Source organism: Ascaphus truei, chromosome 3 (genome assembly GCF_040206685.1).
Source record: "Ascaphus truei isolate aAscTru1 chromosome 3, aAscTru1.hap1, whole genome shotgun sequence".
NCBI lineage: Eukaryota > Metazoa > Chordata > Amphibia > Anura > Ascaphidae > Ascaphus > Ascaphus truei.
The window spans coordinates 373,559,575-373,584,922 of record NC_134485.1 but is presented as its reverse complement, the minus strand read 5'-3'; the positions used below and the strand labels follow the sequence as shown (position 1 = coordinate 373,584,922).

Sequence of the window (25,348 nt, the reverse complement as noted above, 5' to 3'; positions counted from 1 at the left end):
CATATAGCCTCACGCTAATGATGTAGGGACCCATATAAAAAGGGGGAAGGAAATACAACGCTGCATCTTACCTACTCTGTGGGGAATCGGCTGCAGACAGAGAGATGGCGATGTGGCTGCAGACAGCTGCGCAACTCATCTGAAAGGTGAGTATCGGTATTCTCTCCTTCCAAAAGCATTAACGCTGCAGGGTCCTATTCAGAAGCATGGAACCCTTCAGAGTTAATCCTCGCAGGCCGCTACTGTTCTCAGGGCCGTGAGAACTGTAGCCACAGTGCAGCCGTACCGGAACAGTGAAAATCGTGGCACATAGAACAGGAGGGGATATGATAATTATGTACAAATATATTCTGGGACAGTACAAGGAGCTTTCAAAATAACTATTCATCCTCAGGGCAGTACAAAGGACTCAAGGGCATCCCTTAAGTTTGAAGGAAATGAGATTTCACCAGCAACAAAGGAAAGGGTTCATTACAGTAAGTGCTGTTAAAATGTGGAATTCATTACCCATGGAGACTGTGATGGTAGATACAGTAAATTTGTTCAAAAAAAGGTTGGACATCATTTTAGAAAGGAAAGGTATACAGGGATATACCAAATAAGTATACATGAGAAGGATGTTGATCCAGGGATTAATCCGATTGCCAATTCTTGGTGTCAGGAAGGAATTTATTTTTCCCCTTATGAGATATCATTGGATGATATGACACTGGGGTTTTTTTTGTTTGCCTTCCTCTGGATCAATAAGTATAGATATAGGATAAAGTATCTGTTGTCTAAATTATCATAGGTTGAACTTGATGGACGTACGTCTTTTTTCAACCTCATCTACTATGTAACTATGTAACTATGTAAATCTTCATCTATTTAATTTAGCTTCGAGGGGGCAGCTCCGCACACCCATCTGGTAGCTACTGAGTGCAAGTGTGTCTGGCTCCTCACATCCATAATGTTGGGCTAGGCACGCCCAGCTCCTCCCCCTGGTGGACCCAAGCGTCCAATACAGGAGAGAGAAGGAGGCGCGGTCTCAGCATTTCGCGCTGATTCGGAATGCACAGAAAAGGCAAAAGCTTGCAACTGACTGCAAGTTTTCCAAATAACTACAGTATGTGGCTCCCATCTTCTTAGTTGGATGGGCAGCAGGCTCCCCGTTATCACTTCAGGGAACTGCCCCCACCTTTCTTCTGGTAGCCCAAGCAGGCAGATGTCTCAGAGAACTACCCCCACTTTTCTTCTTGGATACCCGGTTGGGCGACAACTGGCGTTGCCTCAGAGAGCTTTCCCCACCTTACTTCAGCGTTTAGGTTGCTGTGCGGCAGCTCCACACTAAGGGAACTGCCAGGGTATTGTTTAGCTCTTCAAGCAGGGAGACTCAATTGCCCCCACTAGGATGCCTGCCATCAAATACTGAGAGAGAGGGTAGTGCAGGTCTGCCAGGCCTAGACACCAGTCCCTGGCACTCCCTAGAGTCCTAACAGCACAGACACATACACAAAGTCCTGGTGAACAAAATCCTTGTCCTGCTGTGAAAACCTTTTCTGATTCTGATCTCAGTAGTGCCTCCATCTGTAGCAGCTGTTCCCCACCCTAAGTGAGATCATCCGGCTACCTGGTGTTGCTGGTGTGGTGCATACCTGTTTGGATAGGTTTGTCAATAGCCTGCCAGGTTTGTTACCGCATCTAAAATATATGTATTTTTGCTATAGTAGTCGTGTCTACTACGCTCTTTCAGAAAATAAGGCATCATATGCTCCTCTGCATCTAAATAGCGTTTTTTGTTTTCTGCCGTGTCATTGGTTTTATATGTTTGGAAGGTCTGAGTTAGCTGCGTATTAAGATTGTTTAATTTGGTGTTTAGGTGTCAAAGATTCTTGGGGTCCAGGTGCGGGATGGATCCTAGTGGCCAGAACAGCAGACAGAAGTAAGGATGTAACGGGGTCATAGGCAGGAGTCACCGGGTAGGCTGCAAAGTAGCTTTATTGGGACACGGTCAGAGGCAGGAAGCAAATAGGCGTCGTTGGGGTCACAGGCAAGGTCAGAGGTCAGCGAGAACTGGACAAGAACACAGGACAGGATGGGAACAAAAGACAGGATGGGAACACGGGGACAGGACTGGGGCATGGGAACAAAGCTCGGATGCAGGAACAGAACAGGTAAAAGCCAATACAGGCAAGGACCTTAAATGACAACTTAGACTCAACGTGTACAGGTACAGAGAACAGGTCAGGAAACAGGGCATGGAAGAACAGAGTCAGAGCACAAAGGCAGAGGTAAAACTGAAAATACTGTAGGAAATTATAAAGACAGGGAAAAAACAGGACACGAAGGCCAGGTCACCGCTGCTTGCTGCAGCGCTGGCTATGGCGGGCGCTGCAGGGACAAGAGCCGACCCTCAATGGGGCCGAGCCCACTACAAGACAGGAAAATTGATCTCAATACTGGCGACGAGCGTGGTGGCCACACACCACGGTGGTTCAGCTAATGAGGGCGATCCTGCCTGGTGATGTCATGGCCACGCCCCCCGCAATGCCTCCATCACGCCAACCCGTCTTTCCGCCTGCAGCTCACTGCAGAATGGGGATCAGAGCTGCACGCGCCGACAGCCTGGCAGGCACGTGTGCAGAGTAGACAGTGGGGCCGTAGCCTAATAGAACCAAGAGGAAACAGTAGAGGGAAATCCCAGAGAAAACAGAGCAATGCTACTTTGAATATAGTGAGAGTTTAGGTATACATGTCAGGGATGTCCCTGATATTATTCTCCCTCTGCAGGGACATCCTCCGGACAAAACTCCAGGTTTGGCAGGGTGTCCTCAATGGAAGGCCAACTTAAGGTGGACCACCTCTGATGATCTATTGATAGGCAAAGCAACAGGATACATCAACACCGATGCCAGGAAATCCGTGAGCAGTAAACTTTGTCTTTGATGTGGGAGCCTTGGAATCTGCTATAGATACTTCAGAGTCTGCAAGAGAATCAGTGTGCAGAAAACTTTTGAGGTATCCCAGTATAGTATTGATTCTTCGGTACAAAAAACAGAAAGTAATCCGGCGCCAAAAATAAGTCCAAACACCAAATAAGTGATTCTGACCTTACGTAATGTCCAGTCCTGTTGACCAGTTGATCCTTCAGACGTATCTTGAAGGTTGTCTCACAATATGTGGAGATAAATGTAAACAAACACAAAACCGATCATAGTGAATAACTATAAACTGTTGATAGAACAATACATACAATACCATAAAAGACAAACAATAGCAACCACTCAGACCAAACCAATACTAACATAAAACTAGATAACACCTATGATGAACTAAAAAACAACATATTTAATAAAAATATAGAAATATAAAATATCACATACACAGGGAGTAGTGACTTGAACAATCTGATCCGGATCGCTGTGTACACAATGTCCCACAACCTTGCCTTGTGCGCTCCCCATCATGGCTGCAGCAAAATTAATTATCTGTTTTGGGTATAAATATAAGCTATGCCCTATTACATTATATGCCCCTGAGGAAGTGAATCTTTCACAAAACGCATATGGTGATTTCTGGGAGTTTGGACAGATGTGCTGCATACAGAGCAGATCAGCGCTGTGCTCAGTGGATAGCAGGAGTGACTTCCGCGTATGCATGTGCAGCTTGTGGAGCGCACAAGGCAAGTGTGTTCGACATTGTGTACACGGCGGCGTCTGCTGTGAGTGAATCTCTGCAGAGGCGGCAAAACCTGCAGTGGTGAAGCCGGAGCGACGTTACATGCGGCAGTACCAAGACTCTGGCTATAATATCACAGACACCCTGCTCTGAGATCTGCTGTTTGGACAGAGAAAGACATTATCCACAACGCCTGCTTTTAGCCTGCTGGTTGTAAGTAGGATTCTTCAAGGATCAGATTGTTCAAGTCACTTCTCCCTGTGTACTGTATGTGATACTTTATATTTCTAAATTTTTATTAAATATGTTGTTTTTTAGTTCATCATAGGTGTTGTCTAGTTTTATGTTAGTATTGGTTTTGTTTGAGTGGTTGCTATTGTTTGTCTTTTATGTTATTGTATGTATTGTCCTATCAACAGTTTATAGTTATTCACTATGATTGGTTTTGTGTTTGTTTACATTTATCTCCACATACTGTGAGACAACCTTCAAGATACGTCTGAAGAATCAACTGGTCAACAGGACTGGACATTACGTATGGTCAGAATCACTTATTTGGTGGTTGGACTTATTTTTGGCGCCCGGATTACTTTCTGTCTTTTTTGTGCTATATATGATCTGATTGGTCGTTATTTCCTGCAGCCTATCTTATATAATCTAAGATTTATTGGTATTCCCCTTTAGTGTTTAGGTCACACTAATTATTTAGCATTGCAATAGCGCTATTACCTGTAGCACATTTTCTTTTTTGTCATTGATTCCTCGATGCGTTGGTTGTTATCTGTCTCAAAATGTAGCCATTTGTTTTTCATGTAGTCTTAAAACTTCCTGGACTCAACTAAATATGTGGGCATGCACCAACTTTGCAAGATGTTTTTTGGGGGGTGTAGTTTAATATTAATCCAGATCGGGGTATGGTGTGAAATTATGATATTTTCTATCTTTCTCATGTAAATATCTTGCATGAAGTTTGCCGATCCCAAAAACTGGTCTATTCTGGCCAAAAACTGGTCTATTCTGGAGAATAGACTGTGGGCAGGAGAGAAGGTACAGTATATTCTCACTCTAGTGGGTTTAAAAACCTCCAGGGGTCAGCCAGAGATAGGCCCTCCCTTAGGTTTTTCAAGGTTTCCAGCTGTGGGTATGAGTAGTGTGGTACCATTTTATTTCCAGATCTGTCTAACTTCAAGTCTTCCACTCCATTGAAATAACCTCGAATGATAACAGTCGTGCATCCCAGTCCAGTATTTTTATATATAAATCTTTCAAAATAAATGGTGGGCAGATTTGGGGCATATATATTAAACAATAAAAATGTTGATCCCTCTATGGTAATGTTAACAATTGGGTATCTCCCCCCAGGGTTTCTTCAAACTTTGCGAAGCACATATTGTACATCTTTGCTCAACAGTATCGCAGTTCCTGTAAAACTGTGGTGCCGCAATCAGCTCTTTAATCCAAGGTGCTTTAAGTCTCTTTGTGTCTCCACCCAGGAGATGTGTTTCTTGTCGAAGTGTCCCTCTGAAGCGTTTAATGTGAGAGAACCTTCTTTATTTTTGCTGGTGAATTCAGGCCTCTAACATTCCAGGAAGCTAGTTTGAGGCTGTTGATCTGGATCTGAGAGTTGTTGACGTCTAGTCTAGTGTCTTTCTGTGGTTGCATGTATCCGATTCCTTTTAAAGGAAGGTTTTTATTGCATTTTTCCTTGTTTAAGGTCAGAGGCATACCTTCCCAGCGAGAGGTTTCCACTGATTGGTTGACTTCATAAGCTGTAAACTAGGCGGTTTCTAGCAAATCAAAAATATGTGTCTTGTGCCTTTCATTATCCTTAGTTTGGCTGGAAAAGAAGGGCGAATGGTTTGCTTTTTTTGGTACAGTGCTGTGCATAGTGGGGTAAATTCACTTCTATGTTGGGCAACCTGAGCTGAGAAATCTTGGAAAAGTAGGAGTTTGTTGCCTTCATATTGTAAATCTGAGTTTTTCCTGTAGGCTGTTAGAATCGCTGCTCTGTCTGCGAAGTTGAGGAATTGTAGGATGATGGGTCTTGATCTTGCATTGTCCTACTTTGTGTGCCCTTTATATTTTTACATCGTCCTGCAGGTTTGGTATTTTCAATGCCTGCAGCAGCCATTTTGTGAGTGAAGGAGATCTTTCCCTTTAATAGTTTTTGGAATCCCTTTGATACGTAGATTATTTCTGCGGATTCTGTTTTCCAGGTCTTCTAATTTCTCTTGCATGGCTTGATGCTTTTTGTTTGTGTTTCAAGTTTGAGTTGGAGTTTTTGGATTTCCGCTTCACTTCCTTGCGTCCTGACTTTTCCTCAAATAGAGGTGAAATTAGTTTCAATACTTTTTTAGCTGTGGCCTCTGCCGCGGATATTGCTTGCTCATTTGTGTCCGGTGTCATATTGCTGTGGCTTTCCTCCTCAGATAGGTCTGGGGATTGTGTAACCAGGGTTATATTTTTCTTCTGAGTTTACCGGTCTTTCTGTTTATTTTTCTTGGTGCTAGCTGCTCTGTCTCTGAACTTATCCATGTTTTTGTTACGATTATAGTTGGGTTGCCTTATGTGAATTTTTATTTACACATCTATTTCTAGTTCTTTGGTGTGTTTGTCATGAGTTATGTTTGGTCTTTCGGTCTACATTTAGGTTCTTTTATCTTGGGCCGGTCTTGGCTCTGCTGTGGATAATATACCGTTGGTTCTTTACTGTTTTGGAGTCTTGGGTTTTGGGGCTGTCTCAGTCTGTTCAAGGTTGCTTATAAGCTGGTTAGGTGTTGCAGTGTATTAAATGTATGTTTCAGTTGCTTTGGGGGTTTCTATATACCCACTTGTTAGCTGTGAGAGCTTTTGTTTTTTTCCCTCTTTTCCCACCGGTTCTTTTGTGTCCTTTCTCCTGCTCTCCTATGCATGTGTAGATCGTCCCAACACCAGCTTCTCCCAGCCTGTTGCCCCTTTGCAACTACCCCCTCACTCTTTGCCTTGCCTGGGCTTGGGTATTTCTTAATCTGGGGGTGGGGGAAGGGAAGGGGACAGGGGAAGGGGAAGCTCCCACGTCAGCAAAATGAGGATAGTATATGAAATCAAATAACTCACAAACTGGTGCAATAGAGGATAAACTATAATAACAACATAAACAGACAGACAAGTTCCTCCTTGAATGCACTCAGAAAGGTAAGTCAGAGCGATATGGTTGATAACATTAAAAACCTTTTAATCACCAAATAGTAAGAACATATTGTAAAGAGGGAAATGGTAGAGGTAGTCCACGGCCAGTCCCTTAAAACAAACCAAGAAAAGATCTTCCTGAATAGGTGTATGGAAGATAGTGGGGACAATACACCACCTAGGTGTGGGCTACAGAAAACTGCAAAGTCTCGCCACAAAATAACTTCAGACTTGAGAACCTGTCCTGTTGGCAGGAATTCTATTATCAAAAACCAGCACACCTATAGAAAAAAGTATGCTGATACTAGATCTGAAGAAGGTGTGGGCTACAGAAAACTGCAAAGTCTCGCCACAAAGTAACTTCAGACTTGAAAACCTGTCCTGTTGGCAGGAATTCTTATAATAGATAGAATTCCTGCCAACAGGACAGGTTTTCAAGTCTGAAGTTACTTTGTGGCGAGACTTTGCAGTTTTCTGTAGCCCACACCTTCTTCAGATCTAGTATCAGCATACTTTTTTCTATAGGTGTGCTGGTTTTTGATAATAGAATTCCTGCCAACAGGACAGGTTCTCAAGTCTGAAGTTATTTTGTGGCGAGACTTTGCAGTTTTCTGTAGCCCACACCTAGGTGGTGTATTGTCCCCACTATCTTCCATACACCTATTCAGGAAGATCTTTTCTTGGTTTGTTTTAAGGGACTGGCCGTGGACTACCTCTACCATTTCCCTCTTTACAATATGTTCTTACTATTTGGTGATTAAAAGGTTTTTAATGTTATCAACCATATCGCTCTGACTTACCTTTCTGAGTGCATTCAAGGAGGAACTTGTCTGTCTGTTTATCTTGGGTATTTCTTGCTAGCTCTGTCCTGGTCCTGGTGCTCTATGGTGTCGACTGCAGCTCCGCAAACAGCCTTTGCGCCGCCTTTTCGCTGTGTCGTTCTCTGCTTGATGTATGAGAAGGCAGGGTAGTGAGACGATATGGTGGTGGGGCGGTTAGAGCGGTGGGGTAGGGTATCCCCATGAGTTTTACGGTCTTTCCTCCATTTGTTAGACTGCTCACCAGTCTCATCCTTCCTTGAGTCTGTCGTATCAATCTGTGTCATTGCTTTCCTGCCAAATATGGGTTTGCAGCAGCCTCTGCTCCCCTCCTGTATTCTGATATTGAGTGTGGGGGTGTCAGAGTGTCACTCGTTGTCTTCTTACTGTCTTCTCATACTTGCTGACACTTGTATTCTTATGCTGCCCTGGACCTCTGTTTGCTTTCTGTCACATGGTCGCTGCTCACTTCTTCCATAGCGTTCTGACAATTCTTCCCTTTTCTCCAGTGTGTAGGGCAGCAGAGATGTAGGGCTTGCTTTTTGGTCGTTTTTTGTATGCTTTCTGCTTGTTTTGTTGTATGGTTAGCGTTGTCCCGTCTTAGGTGCCTCGTGTCGCCGCCATTTTGTTCTCTGACTAAAAGATTGCCTGGCTACTCTTCCACTGTTGTACGTGGCAGAAAGCTGTACAGTTTCTGATTTTTGTTTTGGACCGTCTTGCCTGTCTGCTTACCCCTTGCCCCTCTGGTCATTAGGCTCTGTTCAAACACATTTTCCTCCTGTTTTGAATGGGCAGTCTGGAGGAGCTCAATAAAAAAATTCAGCCATCGTTAAGACTCTACCCACAGATGTGTTTATGGACTTTTACGGGTGGTAGCTTGGCTACAAAGTGTTAAATGAGTAAAACCTACATCAATATACATGCATAGTGAATCTGTCATTGTAATATTAGGCACAATATTAGGCACTGTAACTTATATTTTTATTAACATGGCAAATAAAAACATCTTCTGCTTTCGCCAGGAGACTCAGCACTATAGATGGGCAATTGTTTTTGCGGCTTTGGATCCACCTCGGATCGGCATGTTCCTTTGGTCTACGGATTTCGACGAATCAGTCACAAAAAGGGAGATTCATCTTTTCCGGATATTTTTTTTTTTTTATCACCAACCATCCAATCCACAATCCGTTGGAGGATTTTACCAATCCAATCCGCCGATTTAGTAAACCCCTGGTGGATTCTAATAATCCAATATGAGCATTCTGCAAGACACCAGCGGATTGGTTCCAATGGCGGGTTTGGTTTAATCTGCACAGATTAAAACTGGAACAACCCGCTGACAGATTTTACATTATGGAACGGATTTTGAATGAAAGCTCAGGAAATTCCGCGAAACAGATTTTTACAGTTTCACCCATCTCTACTTAGCACATCACAGATAGTGTGCAAAATTTTGGGGTTAAAGGCCTGGGTTAATGAATTTATTGAAACTAGATTAGAAATATAAATGGATATTCACAACAGATTTTTTTTTTTCAAAACACACCCACTTAATAACAAAAAAGTGGATTCAGATGATTTTTTTTTTTTAGAAGAAATTCAACAAAACACTGAAGTGATCTTCTTCTAGAAGTTCCCTGCTTCCTGTTATAAGAACATCTGCTGAGAAATATATTTGTATGAGATCCCAAGAGTATCTAACTGTATTAGGCTGTACCTACTTTGGCTCTCACAAAGTAAACCTAGTTCAAAATGACTGCAATGTTTTCCAAAGCATACAGTACAAGGAAAATATTGTAGCATCCTATTTCCATATAGGATATCCTCAAAACATTTAACCACGGAAATAACCATAAGAAAGTTCACAACCGTAATGAAAGCTATATTTACAAGGTTTCATGTACATATATATTGCTGCAGGAAATACAAATGGAATTACTTTTATTACAACTATGAATATTGAAAACAACATTTCTGCTTACTTGGCTTTTTTTTTTTTTTTTTTTTACATTAAACTAGATCTGTCATGGGGATTTGATACTTTATAATGGTCCTGCAGTCTACTTCATAGACTGTTTGCTATTTAGAAACTCACTTACAGGTATAGTAACACAAGAAGCTCCTTTTTAATCAGTACACAATGGAGATTGTGACAGCAAAAAGCATTAATAGCTTTTAAAAAGGACTAGATCTCTTCATGGAGAGGACGTCCATACATTAATACTAGCAGTGTGGGCATATCTGGAGGCTGGGAGTGTGTGATGCACTCATCCAGAAGCTTATGATTCTTGACACGGTGGAAGGAAAGGTACTCGGCTTGATGGACCATTTGGTCTGACCCAGTATTTGCAGTTCTTATGTAATGATATCCATATAGATACATGAACCTTGCAGAATATACCCAGGTTTCTAATTCACCATGATGTACAGGTATATAGCAAGGGTTATTCCACCCGATCATAATGTAAAATGATGCATTATAATGCAGCATATGTCTTCCCATAGGATTCAATGGCAGTGATAATGCAGAATATCACAGAACATCCTGCCATAATGTGCCAGCGGGTGCAATAACCTCTATTGCAACTATACAACTAAAGACCTGTGCTGTTTCAAGACATCTGTACACAGTATTGCATTGCTGAAAAGTAACATAACTAGAAAACATTCATTCACAATTGCAGCATTGCTGAATATAAGTAGCATGTGTTCACAGGAGAGCAATTGCTACAAAGATAAGTCAATTAGATTGACACAATCGAAATATTTAAACCTAATGAACTTAAAGTAGCACTCCAAGTTGCAGTTTATGTTTTTTGGTACTTAACTTCGTAGGGGGTGCTGGTATCTCTTTAGGTACGTAGCAGCTCTGTAGGCTTGTTGGGGCTAAAATAATGGTGGCTTAAATGTCCTTGAGGACCAATAGTAAGCTGTGATGTTATCGCTTGTGGCATCCTATTAGCCCAGGTGACAGGGACATTTAAACATGAAAGGAGATACCAGCACCCCAACGGAGGATAGTATCTCAGGAAGCAGGGGGTCATCAGAGCTGAAATTAACACAGTTCAATTCCAGAGACACGCTTCTTCAATCCTATTACTAATAAATGTAAATAAAAAACATAAACTGCAACCTGTACTACCGCTTTAATAATTAAATTGATTAAGTATTTTTGGCTTCATATATGTTAATTGATGCGGAGGCCTTCTGTACTGTATCTCAATTCAACATGCACAGAGGTAAAATTAAAATCATCTTTTATGAGGAAATATACCAATATAGTGGACTGTCAAGTTTTTTGTCAAACTGGTTCATCAACGCCTGACAAAAATCTAGTTCTTTCCTCATAATGCAGTACCACAAAATGTCCACCAGGCTGGAGAGATTAAAATACAACAACTCCCAGATGTCTGTCCACCTAGAACTCGCCCGCTTCCTGCTCTGAGGCCTATGTAAGGTCAGGAAGTTGCAACCCTAAAGGCATTGCAACTCAGTTCCTGTTTTGCCCACACTACTGGTCATGTCTCTCAGCTAAGTATTGCCTGCTATACTGTGTATGACCTCGGATCTGCTCTGGACTTTGCCTTGCCTATCCCTTCATGTTACCTAGCTTGATAAACCTGTTAACCCTGGATTGCTTTAGACTCTGCTCTGTCTAATACTTTCCCCCTGACCTTCCTTCCTGAGCCTCTATCTTTCCCCAGCATTCTCAGAGCTTTAATTAGTGAATCATTAAAAATGATGTTGACTTTCTTTTTGATTCATGTTTTCTTAAAGAAATGTTGCACTGCAATGAGAAGCGAGTTCGCTACTGATATGTTGGGCATGTGAGAAGAGGGATGTATTTTTTCTTAGGCCAATATTTTGGAGTTGTATGTGGAAACATTACATTGGTGACATTTTCCTGATTTGTAGGGGTTCTGTGCATGAGCAATCACGTTTCTTTTAAAAAGCAATTCAACTTATTTAAATTATACCCACAAATCTGATCCCATCAGCATTGAGTTTTTAGATGTAAGACTAAATGTAGATTCAGCAGGAAAGGTTAAAATAATCAGTTTTTAGGAAAGCTTCCACTGGTAATTTGATTTTACATATGAACACCTCATGCCCTAAGCAAGCTATTGACAGTCTAACTGTTGGAGAATTCCTCAGCCTGCAGACAATGAATAAAAAAAAATGTGATCTACTCACAATGAGGTTACGTGATAGGGATTATAGTGAATATCCTATTTTGCGGGCAAAGATTTGTGCTAATAATACCAAACTAGAAAATCTCTTAATATCTAAAGCACATATAATACCTAAAGTAGTATTCATTCATTACAAAATATCACCTGGTGTGACCTGACAGATATCACAAAGATTTTACCCTATATAAAAGATCTGATTCTGAACAAACCCAAGAGGATTTTTTTTTAAGAAATAGAAGTATTTTTGTGTAAAAAAATAAATCAGGAGCCGTCACTAGTGGCAAATGTGCTAATTCAAGCACTGGTAAAATATTTTAATTCTGGCTTTTGCCCAAATTGTACATTTGTTGCCCTAGTGTTTTCATTCTCAAATGTACTCAGAACATTTTGGTACCAAATCCTTTAGAATTGTCATTATAAGCATATAATTTTGTTGGTGTAGAAACTATTCGATAAAACATATATGATCATATTGTATACATACAGTTGATAAGAAGAATGATTTTTAGGCTATGGCACCCCATACCATTACAAAAAATGATGGAGGCAAGATTTATCTGAACTTTACAGTGATTCAAAATGTAAATTGTGGTCCGAGGGTTTCTAGGAAGAGGGAATTGGGGCAGAAAACTAAAATGGATTCCTATTGGATTGTCACATTTTGTATTGATGTATGTATACTATGTGAAATACAAGAAGAAAAAATCACCCAAATTAATCAGACAAATATATTTAAATCAAGGTCAAGATGCTAAAGTCCCTGGAGCTGGAACCTAGAGAAAGCTAAACATACTGGACACCTAACAAGCTCCTATTGAACCCCCAAAATAACCACAACATATATATAAGCATATGAGTGTCACAGAGGAGTGCTACTGAGCATGGCAATATATATTTAAAACCAGAGACAGAACATAAAACACAGACAGAGCTCAATGTACGTCCAGTGAAACTCATACACGGTACAGTGCCTAAATATATATGTATAAATATCTATTAAATAAAATGGTCTTTTAGTTTAACATTTTGGCCAAATTGTTGTAAGCCCCTGAGCCACTGCAAGGCAGACCACATTCTTCAGGGGTCCTTAACACTAATATAAATTCTTAATAACCTGTGCAATAACAGGAAGAATGATTTATAATAAATCTGTCAATATTAGTTGCAAAGTCCTAAGTCTGATTGAAGCTTTTATTAACCTGTACATTACCAGGAAAAGCACTCTGTATTAGATTTGTCACAATCATACTGCAAGCAAGCAAGTTCCCCTGAGAGTGGGAGATGCTACAGTATGGAGTGAGCTTTTAACCATTTAAATGTGGGAGCGGGTAAGCTTCAATTAGGTAGGACGTTGCCACCCTCCAATCAGCTAAGACTAGCTGAACAAGAATTGCAAAACATACTGGACACCTAACAAGCTCCTATTGAACCCACAAAATAACCACAACATATATATAAGCATATGAGTGTCACAGAGGAGTGCTACTGAGCATGGCAATATATATTTAAAACCAGAGACAGAACATAAAACACAGACAGAGCTCAGTGCACGTCCAGTGAAACTCATACACAGTACCGTGTATGAGTTTCACTGGACGTGCACTGAGCTCTGTCTGTGTTTTATGTTCTGTCTCTGGTTTTAAACCTAGACAAAGCTACCAACAATAAATAGCAATAAAGTGAAAAAAGGACGAGCACTCTCACAGAGAAATTCATAGTTACTTTAATGTAGATTATCGTTCAAGTTAGAGATACCACTTGCCCGAAACTTTGCCGTTTGGTATTATAGCGCAGATCTGCTGTATAGATCCCCTGCATTGAAGTAACCAATTTTCTTCGTAAGAGTGCTTGTCCTTTTTCTACTTTTGTACTTGTCACGATAATATCATGAGATATTAGGAATTTTAATCCATCTGCTGCTTTAGGGGTTAATTTGGGTTTAAAAATACAGTACATTGGGTTTATGGCAAGTCCAGACTTAATCATGAGGTTGTGCTGGACTTCAAACCGTACTTAATTGGGTGGGCCTATCCTGGATAGCCACTAAAAGTGACACATGTCATAAACACTAAACAAAGCTGACTATCAGCTTCAAAGCAAAATCACAGCGTGAATAACTACTGGTACAGTACATTCAAGAGAGAGGTGACACACAGAATGCTTTCATTGGAGGGCTTCATTAAAAATGAGAATATAATTTGACGTAATCTAGTGTAGATACTAAGAATTACATGTGGTTGATCGTGGCACCGAGTATAATGATTACAGGCTCGTGAGGTCTAGTAGGTACTAAAGGACAGCTATCCATTTGTCACTCAAATTTAGGATTAAGATGGTTGTGATTAGTCTAGTTGCATCCATAATGACTGCCTGAATCTATTGATGTGACTCACATGTGTCTCAGTATTAGAGGTGGGAAGTTATGAGTGCGGTTATATACTGAGATACAATCTAAACGTCGTTTAAAGGTGGTTTTTTTCCCATCTGTCGTAAAACGGTCAATCTCACAGCTGATTTACGACAGGGGTGGATTTATATTGCTTCAATGGGGAAAAAAAGAATACTTAAGTCTTAGCACAGATTATGAAATCAGATTTCAACAGAGGTGTGTTTGGACCAAACACGTGAAGTCCCATTTTCTGCGCCAGTGACCACTCTGGGGAAAAACCTATAACATACTGTATGGTAACGTAGTGTATAGCTATTTCTGTTTTATGTTTTATCCTTTTATTTTAAGAAACTGTCCTGCATTTATTATAATTGTATGTTCTTGTAATCCTTTTTCTGAAATGTAAGCACTGTATTTTTATATATATTTGTTACCCAAGAGAATTGCTTTTGTGCAGGAATCACAAATCTTGTTTTTGAAGTAGATATCTGCACCTGGATACACATTGAATTTAGATGCAAGAAATGAGAGAAATTGGCAAACAAAAGGTTTATTTACTTCACACCCTGATAATAAACATTATTTTGTTTATTAACAACACTATAAAACACTGGTAGACCAAAACGGCCCAGAGAGGGCTGATTGGACCAGTAAGTCCCCTACTTAACAGCACTCATTATCACTATCTAGTATTTCAAGTGATGAGTAATTAATAAGAGAAAACAGAGCTAGAACATACAAAGTATGATATAATGACAAATCTAAAAAACACTTTTATTTGTACAAAGTTAAAACATAGGGTATACTAGTGGTACATGTTGACTATTAGTGTCTAGCTGCAGTGACCTATAAAGGCCACGTTCTCACAGACTGATTCTGAGTATTATACTATCTTAATATAGTTTCCAATAGTAGCGTGGTCGTGGGTGGGGGGAGTTCGTCTAGCAATTCCCTTCCTCCTAGTAGGCTCAACTCCTATTTTTGCCAGGCTACATGGCCTATTTATCATCCTATCCTTTTGGGGTTGGTATTCTTGTGCATTATACTACGCTTTCACTACTTGAAGCTTGGGCTCCCATCGGAAAGTTTTTTTTAATACCCTATGTTTTAACTTTGTACAAATAAAAGTGTTTTTAGATTTTTCATCATATCATACTTCGGATGTTCCAGCTCTGTTTACTCTTTATTCATTACTCATCACTTGAAGTACTAGATAGTGATAATGATTGCTGTTACGTAGGGGACTTACTGACCCAATCAGCCCACTCTGGGCCGTTTTGGTCTACCAGTGTTTCATAGTGTTATTGTTTCCTATTCCCTACTGCACCGTTCACTTCATTTAAACAGCTGTATATCATAGGAGTCTTTCTACCAGTGTGTTCTTTTATTTATTATCAGGGACTTCAAAACAATACAAGTGTTTCCTGAATTAACATTTAGACCCCAGGGGAAACAAATATACATTCCCCACAGAGATCAAACAATGGGAACTTTGACCTGTCCACCATTTACTCCCATCATATGATAGATAAGGTATTACTAGGAATTCCAATCAACTTCAAAGAGAAACACACATAATTTAGTTTGAGCATATTTCCTCAACCAATCAGAGCCTCCTACATGTTCAGCTATGAGTTTAGAAACACATTTAAACCACAGACAGGGTTTCAGTTAGTTAAAGGAAAAAGGAGAGAAGAGTTTTGGAGGGAGGGCTCAGAGAGTCCTATTGGAATTCCAATAGACATAATTTAAGGTAATTATGATCATAATTCTTGTGCACTTGTAAAGATATATATATATATATATATATATATATATACACATCTGTGTTTTATATCAATGTACTGTTAGATAGGATGAACTGTATTGTATGGTTTTGTTAGGCCTGTAATAATTTAAAACCTTATAAGGAAGTATAAGGCTGCGGTCCCAGGCAGCACTGTAGCACGCGTGCCCGGCGGGGGGAGCAGCGCGTGCACAGCGCTTGACCGCCATCTGCGGTCTGGGAGAAGACTGCAGTGTTTGCGATGGGGGGGGGGGCATGGCTGGGGTTTTCCAGGGGCATGGCCATGACCTCACCTTACCCTCATTGGCTGAACCGCCGGCGGGGGTGTGGCCACGCCTCCGTCGCAGACTGTGAACTCAATTTCCCTGTCTTTAGGAAAATGTTGTAGTGTGGCGCAGCTGCATCTTCCGCGCGAAGGTGCATACTGGGCCCAGCCCCATTGAGGGGCGGTGCTTATACGCACAGTGCATGCAGAGGTGCACGCTGTAGAAGGCACTGGGACCGCAGACTTAATAGTACAACCGTGTAATTGTTATATTTTTTTGCTGTTCTAATAAATTACTGTTTATTTGATTGAAGCCTTCTCTATCGTGTCAATAACTCTCATAAACCAGGGTGTGCATGTGTGAATGTGTTTCCTATTGGAACACATATCTACACATATATTTCCTTAAGTAATAGTTCTGCCTGTATTATAATATTAATTCTTCTAAGCCAGTGATACGTCTATAGATGGATAACTTATAAATGCATCTATATTCTTATGTTGGGATAAGACTAGGACCATATATTTGCTAGTTCATTCTTATAAGCCAGCAATACTCATATAGATGGATACAATATAAATTCATTTATATTTCTATTTCTGGATAAGGCTAGACATATAGTTTCCATAGTTAATTCTTATAAGCCAGCAATTTTCATATAAATGAATACGTTATAAATACATCTATATTTCTATTTCTGGATAAGGCTAGACATTATCGGTAACAATATTAAAACATTTAATAAGTGATGCTTTGGACTCTGAATGAACTGATTGCATGCTCTGGAGAAAGTATTTCCATTTTTGGACACATTTTACTACAACAGATTTTTGTGTGTTAAGTGCATAGTTTTTTCTATCGTAAACAGAGACCTAACACCCTGGCAGATTGATTCATTTTACATCTTTTATTTGCATTTCTCGGGTGGTGGCATTGTACAGATATGATTGTAATGGAGTAAGGGGTTAATATTAACTCATTGAAGGTACCTTGCATAGGCAAAAGGTGAGTTGGCTAGAGTAGCTGTGTGTATTAACCCTGGTTGCATATCTAAGTCACGTGCTCACTTGTGTGCTGTTCGTGACAGGTCATATATGGGGACGGATTTAGGGGAGATATTGTCCATTTGAGGGACCTTTGCGAAGGTAAAAAGTGGGACAGCTTGTGAGCTGTGTAGTAACCCATGTCTCATATGCAGGTCACATGCTCACAGGTGTGTCGTACATGACAGTGCTGTGTACTACATAATATTGTGTTACATAGTTAATTGAACAGAATCATGTAACCTGTTAAAATACCTTTATAAAGTTGAGGGCTGTCCAATACCTGTTTTAAAGCCCTTAAAAGGGGGAAGTTGTTTAACTCCCTATATGTTCATTTGAATACATTTCACTGTTTTCTGTAAAGGTTTATTAGCTACTAGAATTCTTTACTTGCTTCAAATGTAATGGGGACATTTATCCATGTGAAAATATGACTGCATAGGATTGAATTCTACAAGGTAACGTGCATAGTAGTGTATATGAGTAACTCAAAGTTAAAAGTTAAATGGACTATTGTAAATCTTATGACAGTAAACTACGTTAATAGCTACTAAAAGCGGCAGCCCTATCTGTTTTCACTCATGACAGCATGTAATGTAAATGTAAACAACACAAAGCCAGTGCATTGCTCTACCTCGTATAGATTACCATGAGCTCGTCTTAACTAGTCTTTGAATGCAGACACATTCTGAACAAATACCACATATAAGCATCAGCATTCATTTATTATTAGAAATGTTACTTGGTCCTTCTTGGTAAAGTCGAGATTTTTACATTTTAAGTTCAAGTATTAGCAGCAGTGAAATTGGAGAAATTTGCAGTGTCTGAGCAATAATCATATCACTAAAGCTTCAAGTCAGAATTTAATGATACACTGTATATTGGATGAACCCCTTGCCACAAAGGGATTAGAAACCTTTTAGCATAATCAGCATGTTGTAATAGAACATAACAGACAGAATCATTCATGCACATTCCCTTACACCATGTGGTATTTACAATATTTGGGGGGATTTCTCCATTAGTATTGCTGACAATCTTTGGAGATTGTATCCATTATGAAGATGATATCACTGCCCTCCTATGACCCCTCAGAGACACTGAAGGTCACCAGTATCATTTCTTCAATGATATAGATATCAAAGCAGAAGGCTTTTTCAAGCTGTATGCTGTATTTAGTAGCTGCAAGCTTTAGCCGAGGATTTATACAAGGATTTACCTTGTGTGCTGGATTGAAAGTGTAGAGCTGTAGAGAGTTCCATACCAGCCAAAATCTAGCTATGCAAACTACTGTTTGAAGTTGAAATATAAAGAGCTGGGAAGTTCTCTTACAAGTACTTAGAGACTTGGAACATGTGGCTCTTCAATATTATGGCAGCTGTCTTTTTGCACTTAATGGATTTGTGCTTGGTGCACATCGTTCAAGAGAGCCCATGAATACACTGAGCTGGGCCATTTTTAGATGGTTGGTGTGTAAATTATGTTATAGAAACTCATCATTTGATAAATGTCTGTGTCATTTTTGTCTGTTATACATGGCTTCAGCTTTGGCCAGATAGTGGATGTCCCTTATAACATTGCAGACAATACTGACACGTTAGCTGGATGTAGTTTTCTTTAATAAAAATACATTTGTTCATCCTTACCTCAATGATATACAGGACCACATTCTTGTAGAAACAATACAGGATGCATTTGGTCACTCGATTGTAGCTCCAAGCTCCATGAACTAATAAAAGCTTCTCCAAGTAGGAAAACTAAAAAGGACAAAAGAAATGTTAACCCACATATCGAAAATCGCAGAAAATTACACAACTAGTTTAAAACTCTGATATGAATTTTAAAAAGTTATTTTAAAAAAAAGGTTACCAATAATTTTTGTCTGCTTCTTAACTTTTCTGCTCCAATGATTAAACTAGTTTCAATTAAAGTGTATAGAGACACTGGGAGGTGTCTTGTGGAATAACACCGCTTAATAGATGCTTCCCTTTATTGCTCTGCGTTGAGTAGCTGGAAGGTGTTTTATGACATAGCTCTGCTTAGTAAATCAGGCCTTAGGGGCTCATTCAAAAAGCTGTGGAACTGTGTCCCATGCCACTGCACACCCGCAGAGATGTGTGTGTTATGGCTACATTTATATATCCTCTAATAACAAGGTACTCTCTGGAGAGTTAGATACCTGTAAATGTTACAGGCAATCCAAGCAGCTTAAACAAAATAAAAAATACAATCTTTTGTTTCAATATAAGCAGCATTTGATTACCTAAGGTGCCAATCGAGTCGTTCTCCCATGATCGATCAGCAAAATCCTGGTTCCCAGGGTTCACTAAATGGCTGCCTTTCAGTTTCAATCAATCCTTCAGATCATTGTAACTCAGCAGCTACAATGTATTATTATATTACTAATCTAACCTTATCTGTTGTTATAGTTTGCAGCTCAAACTGCTGGGAATATTGAAAACAAATGATCATAAACAGGAAAGTGTTGCAAATATCTTGCACTGCTGGGAAGGTGTCTAAAACCTGCTATAGAAATCAAAGAATGCTCAATATATTAAAACATTAAAAATGGCATTAAGACTTGAATTTTAAAATAAAAAAGATAGTAAATATCATCTAATACTACTTAACTGATTTAGTTTAAAAAAACACATAGAATAGTGCTTGGATTGCTCCTTTAAGTGTGTGTATACAGTATATAGACTACAGTATCATTATACAGTGCTTATTATAGTGTTTATTTCTTATTGATAGTAGATTGGCACCCAGACCAAAATAGAATATTGATTTAGTTTATCTGAAAGTACAGTGTCCCATTGTAAGTATGGAAGTTACATACTTACACAGTATGTGGAAGTTACAATGAGGTAAAACAATCATTCAGTCACATTTGCTCTACCATTTAAATGATTGATTCAAAATGAAACCCATAAATAACAGCTTAGGCTGGAAGGGCTAATTCCAGATAGCATCGAAACAAAGAAGAGAATTTAAAACACATATTGCTTTTATAAGAAGCAAGTTAGACGCTCATGCGGAAAAAATACCACACTTGCTGTGACCAGGACTAAGATAGTAGGTTGTAAATCATTGTCACTAGGGGTCATTTTAAGAGTCCGTGGAAAATAAAAGGAAATCACCATTTCTTCAAAACTGAAAACCCATTGGCGGATTTCTCATATAAGTACTATATTCATTCGGGAATAGAATGATGAAGAGCTAAATGGTTCACGTGGGGTTAAGACACAGGCCCCACTATAAAAATAACTTCAACAATGAAAACAACTAATTTCTTGCCATAGCAATGGAGAGCAGGTATCTTTGAAGACTGAACTATGTATGGTAACTTTTTATAGCTGTGTTGCTTTTTAACTGCTAAGACGACTCTAGTAGCCAAGGCAACCACAAAGCATTTGGAGTATTGGTACATCAGATTACAAAATTGAACTTGTTACATTATTTTTTAAGATGCATAAAAGATAGTGCATAACAAAATCTTGGGCATTACAGCATGTCTAAGTTCTAATGAATGAATCAGCCCCCTTTCAATTTTCTTGACAAAAACATGTAAGATGTAGAGAAGGGTGATATATCATATTTATAGGGTTAATTGCACACAACTGTCCTGAGTGGTGCCTCTTCCTGACTGCAGTCTCAAAACCCCACAGATGGTGTTAAGAAATTCAACCCTTCAGAACAGTATGAAACATTTCCCCACACAGACTGGCCTGATCAAAAACTAAAAAGAACACTAGTACACCCAAGGTGTCAGTTTTGGATGGCGGCGTCAAAGAGGATAGTCACACACATCATGTTTTAGTATTCAGAACTTGTGTTGAACAGCCTTCTGGTACCATGCAGCTGATACCTCCGTCAACAGCCTAGAACAGCTGCTCTTTTGTGCTTCTGACCTGCGCTATGGAGTAATCGGAGGAGTTGGTTGCCTGCATGCCCTCGTTCCCACTGATCCCGACTCCAACGTGTGCGGTCTGGATCATTCCTACATCGTTGGCACCATCTCCAATAGCCAGTGTGATGGCATTCACATGTTTCTTTACCATGTCTACGATTTCAGATTTCTGCAGTGGTGACACTCTGCAAAGCAAAAAGAGAAAAATGTCAGTTAGCTACTGTTAAGTTACAAATTATGCATGTCTTTCCAAAGTGACAGCTGTAAACCAGATTTAGACCTACCCAAGCAGCAGTTCTTGGAAACTGCCCTAGTTCAATACATAATATGTATAGCAGATGTGAAATAATGTGTTATATGAAATTATTCTTTTCTGTTTGCTTTTTCATAGTTTTTTTTTAATAATATGCATTCCATATTCTGTTGCACAACTCAAGTGACATCCAAAACCAACTCTAGCCTCATATAACGGAATGTGAGACGATCTTCTATTTCAGCACTCTGACACTGCTGGTAGTGCTATATATTTTTCCACGGAAAATTACATGTGATAGATTACAAAATAAAGGCCCAGAGACGTATTAGTAGTAGCTGGTTTACACATGTGAAATGACCTTTATAATAATAACAAATCAGGAGGATCCTAAATGCACATCACTCTCAAATTGCAGAAGACACATTTCCATGTTTAACTGTAAGGAGCAAACACCTAGTTAACCCTTTAAAACCTTAGAGCTTACCATTTAGTAGGGTTTATAGATCAAAGTCTCTTGTCAACAAAGCAGGGGCAAACGCAGTGACAAAAAACTGAACCATAGGGGAAAATACAATTTCTTTGTATGTGGTTAATTCTCTCAAAAACACTTGTGCTTTTGCACTAGTTTTGTCCCAGTTTTACAGTCAAGAGCGGTTTGATAAACCCCCGATGTGTTTAGTATCCTTTGAAAAACCTTCACAGAAATTGTATTTCTATACAAATTCTAGGCCCCCGACTGATGCCTGTTGCAGAGGTGGGTACCCGAGTGGTTTATAACTAAATGATATGCCACACATGGCTTGAAGTCAGACAATGGGAAACCACTACAATGCGTGTGTGATATAACCGTTTTATATATATATATATATATATATATAATATATATATATAATATATATATATATATATTATATATATATACTTGGGAACCTTGTGATCCTTAACAAAGGATCACCACAGTCATATTACAGCACATCAACATAACATAAATTTACACATAAACGCTGCACGGGTGTATGGCAATGGCAATGAGAATGCGGCCACCTAATCCTGGGAATCTAGGTATATGTGAATGTGCCAGAACACCATTGGAGCTCTTTAATGCAACAAAGTGTAGCTTTTCGCAGATGAACTGCTGGCCCTCTCTGCACGCTGTACTGCTGTCGCTCCAGTCAATGTCCGCTCTCTTTTAGTGGGGCATAGTCTGGCCCCGGGTCACACTCTATCGAGCCTGAAGTCATCCAGTCTCGTGCAGATCTAACTTCATGTCCCCTGCCAACCCCTCTTAAAGGCTCCACTTTCCTCAGTCCTGCCTCTTCCACAGCCTTATTTATTGGCTGATCCTACAGTATGTCCATCATAAGTCACATGTCCATGGCACACTGGAGAGGAACTTGACAGGGGGCAGTGTGAGTGTATTGCTTGCATCACACAGGGGTTTACATAGGCCATACATATTGTATGTATAAATCAATAGCAGACTGTGAGGGGTTAACAAGAAATGCACAAAAACGAACTAAATTATCAATTTAGACACATGGGGCTCTATTCTCGTAGCTTTGAAGTGTGATAAACCGCTTCTAAAGTGCCCTTTAGAAGCAAATTGGCATGCTTTGCTATTTTGTAAGCATTTCTCGCATGTCCAATCTGTGTCTAAAGGGCTTTTTTAGAAGCAGATTTACTCTGGCTCTGCCAATCAGATCAACTGCTATTCTCGTAGCTGTGTTATACAAACCACTTCTAAAAATACGCACTTTCGTGCCACCTGTAGGGTGGCGAGATTGGCATTGCGAGTTACATCTGGAGCCTAAAATATGGGTTTGGATGAGAGAGCAAATGTTAGCACCACCTCAGATTTTTCCGATTCTAAAGCAAGTACAATCCAGGTGTTTTAGCTGTTACACCATGTGGTTTGTCACTTTTTAAAGAAGACGTTTAGAAGATGCGATTTGCAATAAAGAATAGGGTTTTTTTCCCTCACATTTCATTCCGCTACTTCTGAACATGCCCAACCGTGCGGTTTGGCACTGACAACTTCGGATCTACAAGAATAGGCCCCATTAGTTCGAAAAAAAGTGAGCGTCTGTAATTACAACTTTCTATAGGTCCTTAAATTGGCAGTGTTGGGCTCACACAAAATAGTCTGCTGTACATGAGAACTCATTTAAAATCATTAGCTCTGCCTTTTATCTCTGAATAGTAATCAAATAAAAAGGAACTTCTTTAGTAGACATTCCACTAGGTAATCTTATTGGGAGTTTCTGTGCCCTTGGGTAGTCAGTGTACTAAAAAAACAAACATTGATTGATTGAGTTTCCATGTGATAGTGCCCAGATTGGTACTATCGCAGTTTATTGAAAAAATACATATATAAAAGTCAGGGAAACTTTTAATACATGCTGTAACCAATCAATCTCCCAGAAACATTTCTGTGCATTATTACTCTTCTGCTTCTGTTAATTTGGACCGCTTTTGTTTTCTTTACGTTTTAAGACAGTTTTGCCTTCATTAATAGTGATAATTTAGGCCCAGCTTATTGTAGGGCCGTTTTTAGAATGTTCTATTATTATATTGTGTAACCCTAAGAGGGCATATCCCAGTCCTTTCAGTGTAACAGGATTGTTGAAATACAGTCTGGACCAAGATTTATCTCAGGGAAAAGTTGAAATGGCTAACAGATTATTGTGCTGGGTGTCAAGCCAGAGAGGACTTGGAGTAAAGAGGACACGAGAGACTTTTTATAAAACAAATAACAAAATCTTCATTGCTTTAAACCACAACAGACTCAAAAGTAAATCTTCGCAATCAAACTTCACAAATAATAATACCATTCCAAAAAAAACAGTCAACAATGATTCTACAGTAAGGGAAAAATAATCAGTAAGGGAATAAGTATCCCCCTCAGCAGCTCCTATCCTTTGAGACCAGACCTTTTAACTCCTTAATAAGTACAAATGCAAATGACAATTTAATAATAATAACTTTATTTCATATAGTGCTTTTCTCCCAACGGGACTCAAAGCGAGTCACAATTACAGTATAGGATTACTACATACACAGTCACTGCCCAGCTGTGCTTACAATCTATATACAGTAGTTGGTGTCTGAGGCACAGGGAGATAAAATGACTTGTCAAGGAGCCGACACCAGGATTTGAGTGAGTGTCCCCTGCTTCAAACTTAGTGTCATTGTTTACAAAGTCAATGGGGCCTATTCTAGTAGCTTCGATAAGTGACTTAACGATTGTAAAGTGCATTTTACAAGCAATTTTGCATGTGTCGCTATTCAGAAAGCCATGATAACTTGTTAAAATCGCCTGTAAACAGCGATTTTTTTGCAAGCGTGATCACTATCTCTGACAAGTCGTGCTTGTCACAAAAACGCTGAAACTCACATTATTTACCAGTAACTGCTAGCTCTGAGATGCAAGTCGTGGATGAAAAACACCTATTTTTTTTGTGCCACCTAAAAGGGTGGCGAGATAGGAGTTGTGATTTGCATCAGATGGAGTATCATTTATTTTTACTACAAAGAATTGAAGCCGGGGCTCTCCGGAGCTGACCCGCATTACTTTCAGTTCCGGAGACCCCCTGCTTCAATCCTTCTGTATGTAATAAAAATAAAATAACAGCCAAGCTTCATTACCTTAGTGGCTAACCGCTAAGGTAATGAAGGGGTTAAACAACAGTACCCGGTTTGTTGGTGGTAGAGGGGGATGGTGAAGGTTATAGTTGGCCCAGGGTGGGTGAAGGTTGTAGTTGCCCCAGGGAAAGTTACAGATAGGGTTAACCCCTTCATTACCTTAGCGATTACTACCACTATGGTATTGAAGGGGTTAGCCCCTCCAGCTACACACCCGGGA

At 39.7% G+C, this 25,348-nt stretch overlaps 1 protein-coding gene across 1 annotated transcript in view; it reads right to left on the bottom strand.

The window, feature by feature from the left end:
- ATP8A2 (ATPase phospholipid transporting 8A2) overlaps positions 1 to 25,348 on the bottom strand; it is a 691,321-nt gene that overhangs the window by 391,992 nt on the left and 273,981 nt on the right. The window contains exons 29-30 of the mRNA XM_075592224.1: positions 21,232 to 21,413; positions 18,967 to 19,077 (exon numbers count right to left, since the gene is read on the bottom strand). Of these exons, the coding sequence (XP_075448339.1) occupies positions 18,967 to 19,077; positions 21,232 to 21,413 (293 nt within the window). The remainder of the gene's footprint in view (positions 1 to 18,966; positions 19,078 to 21,231; positions 21,414 to 25,348) is intronic.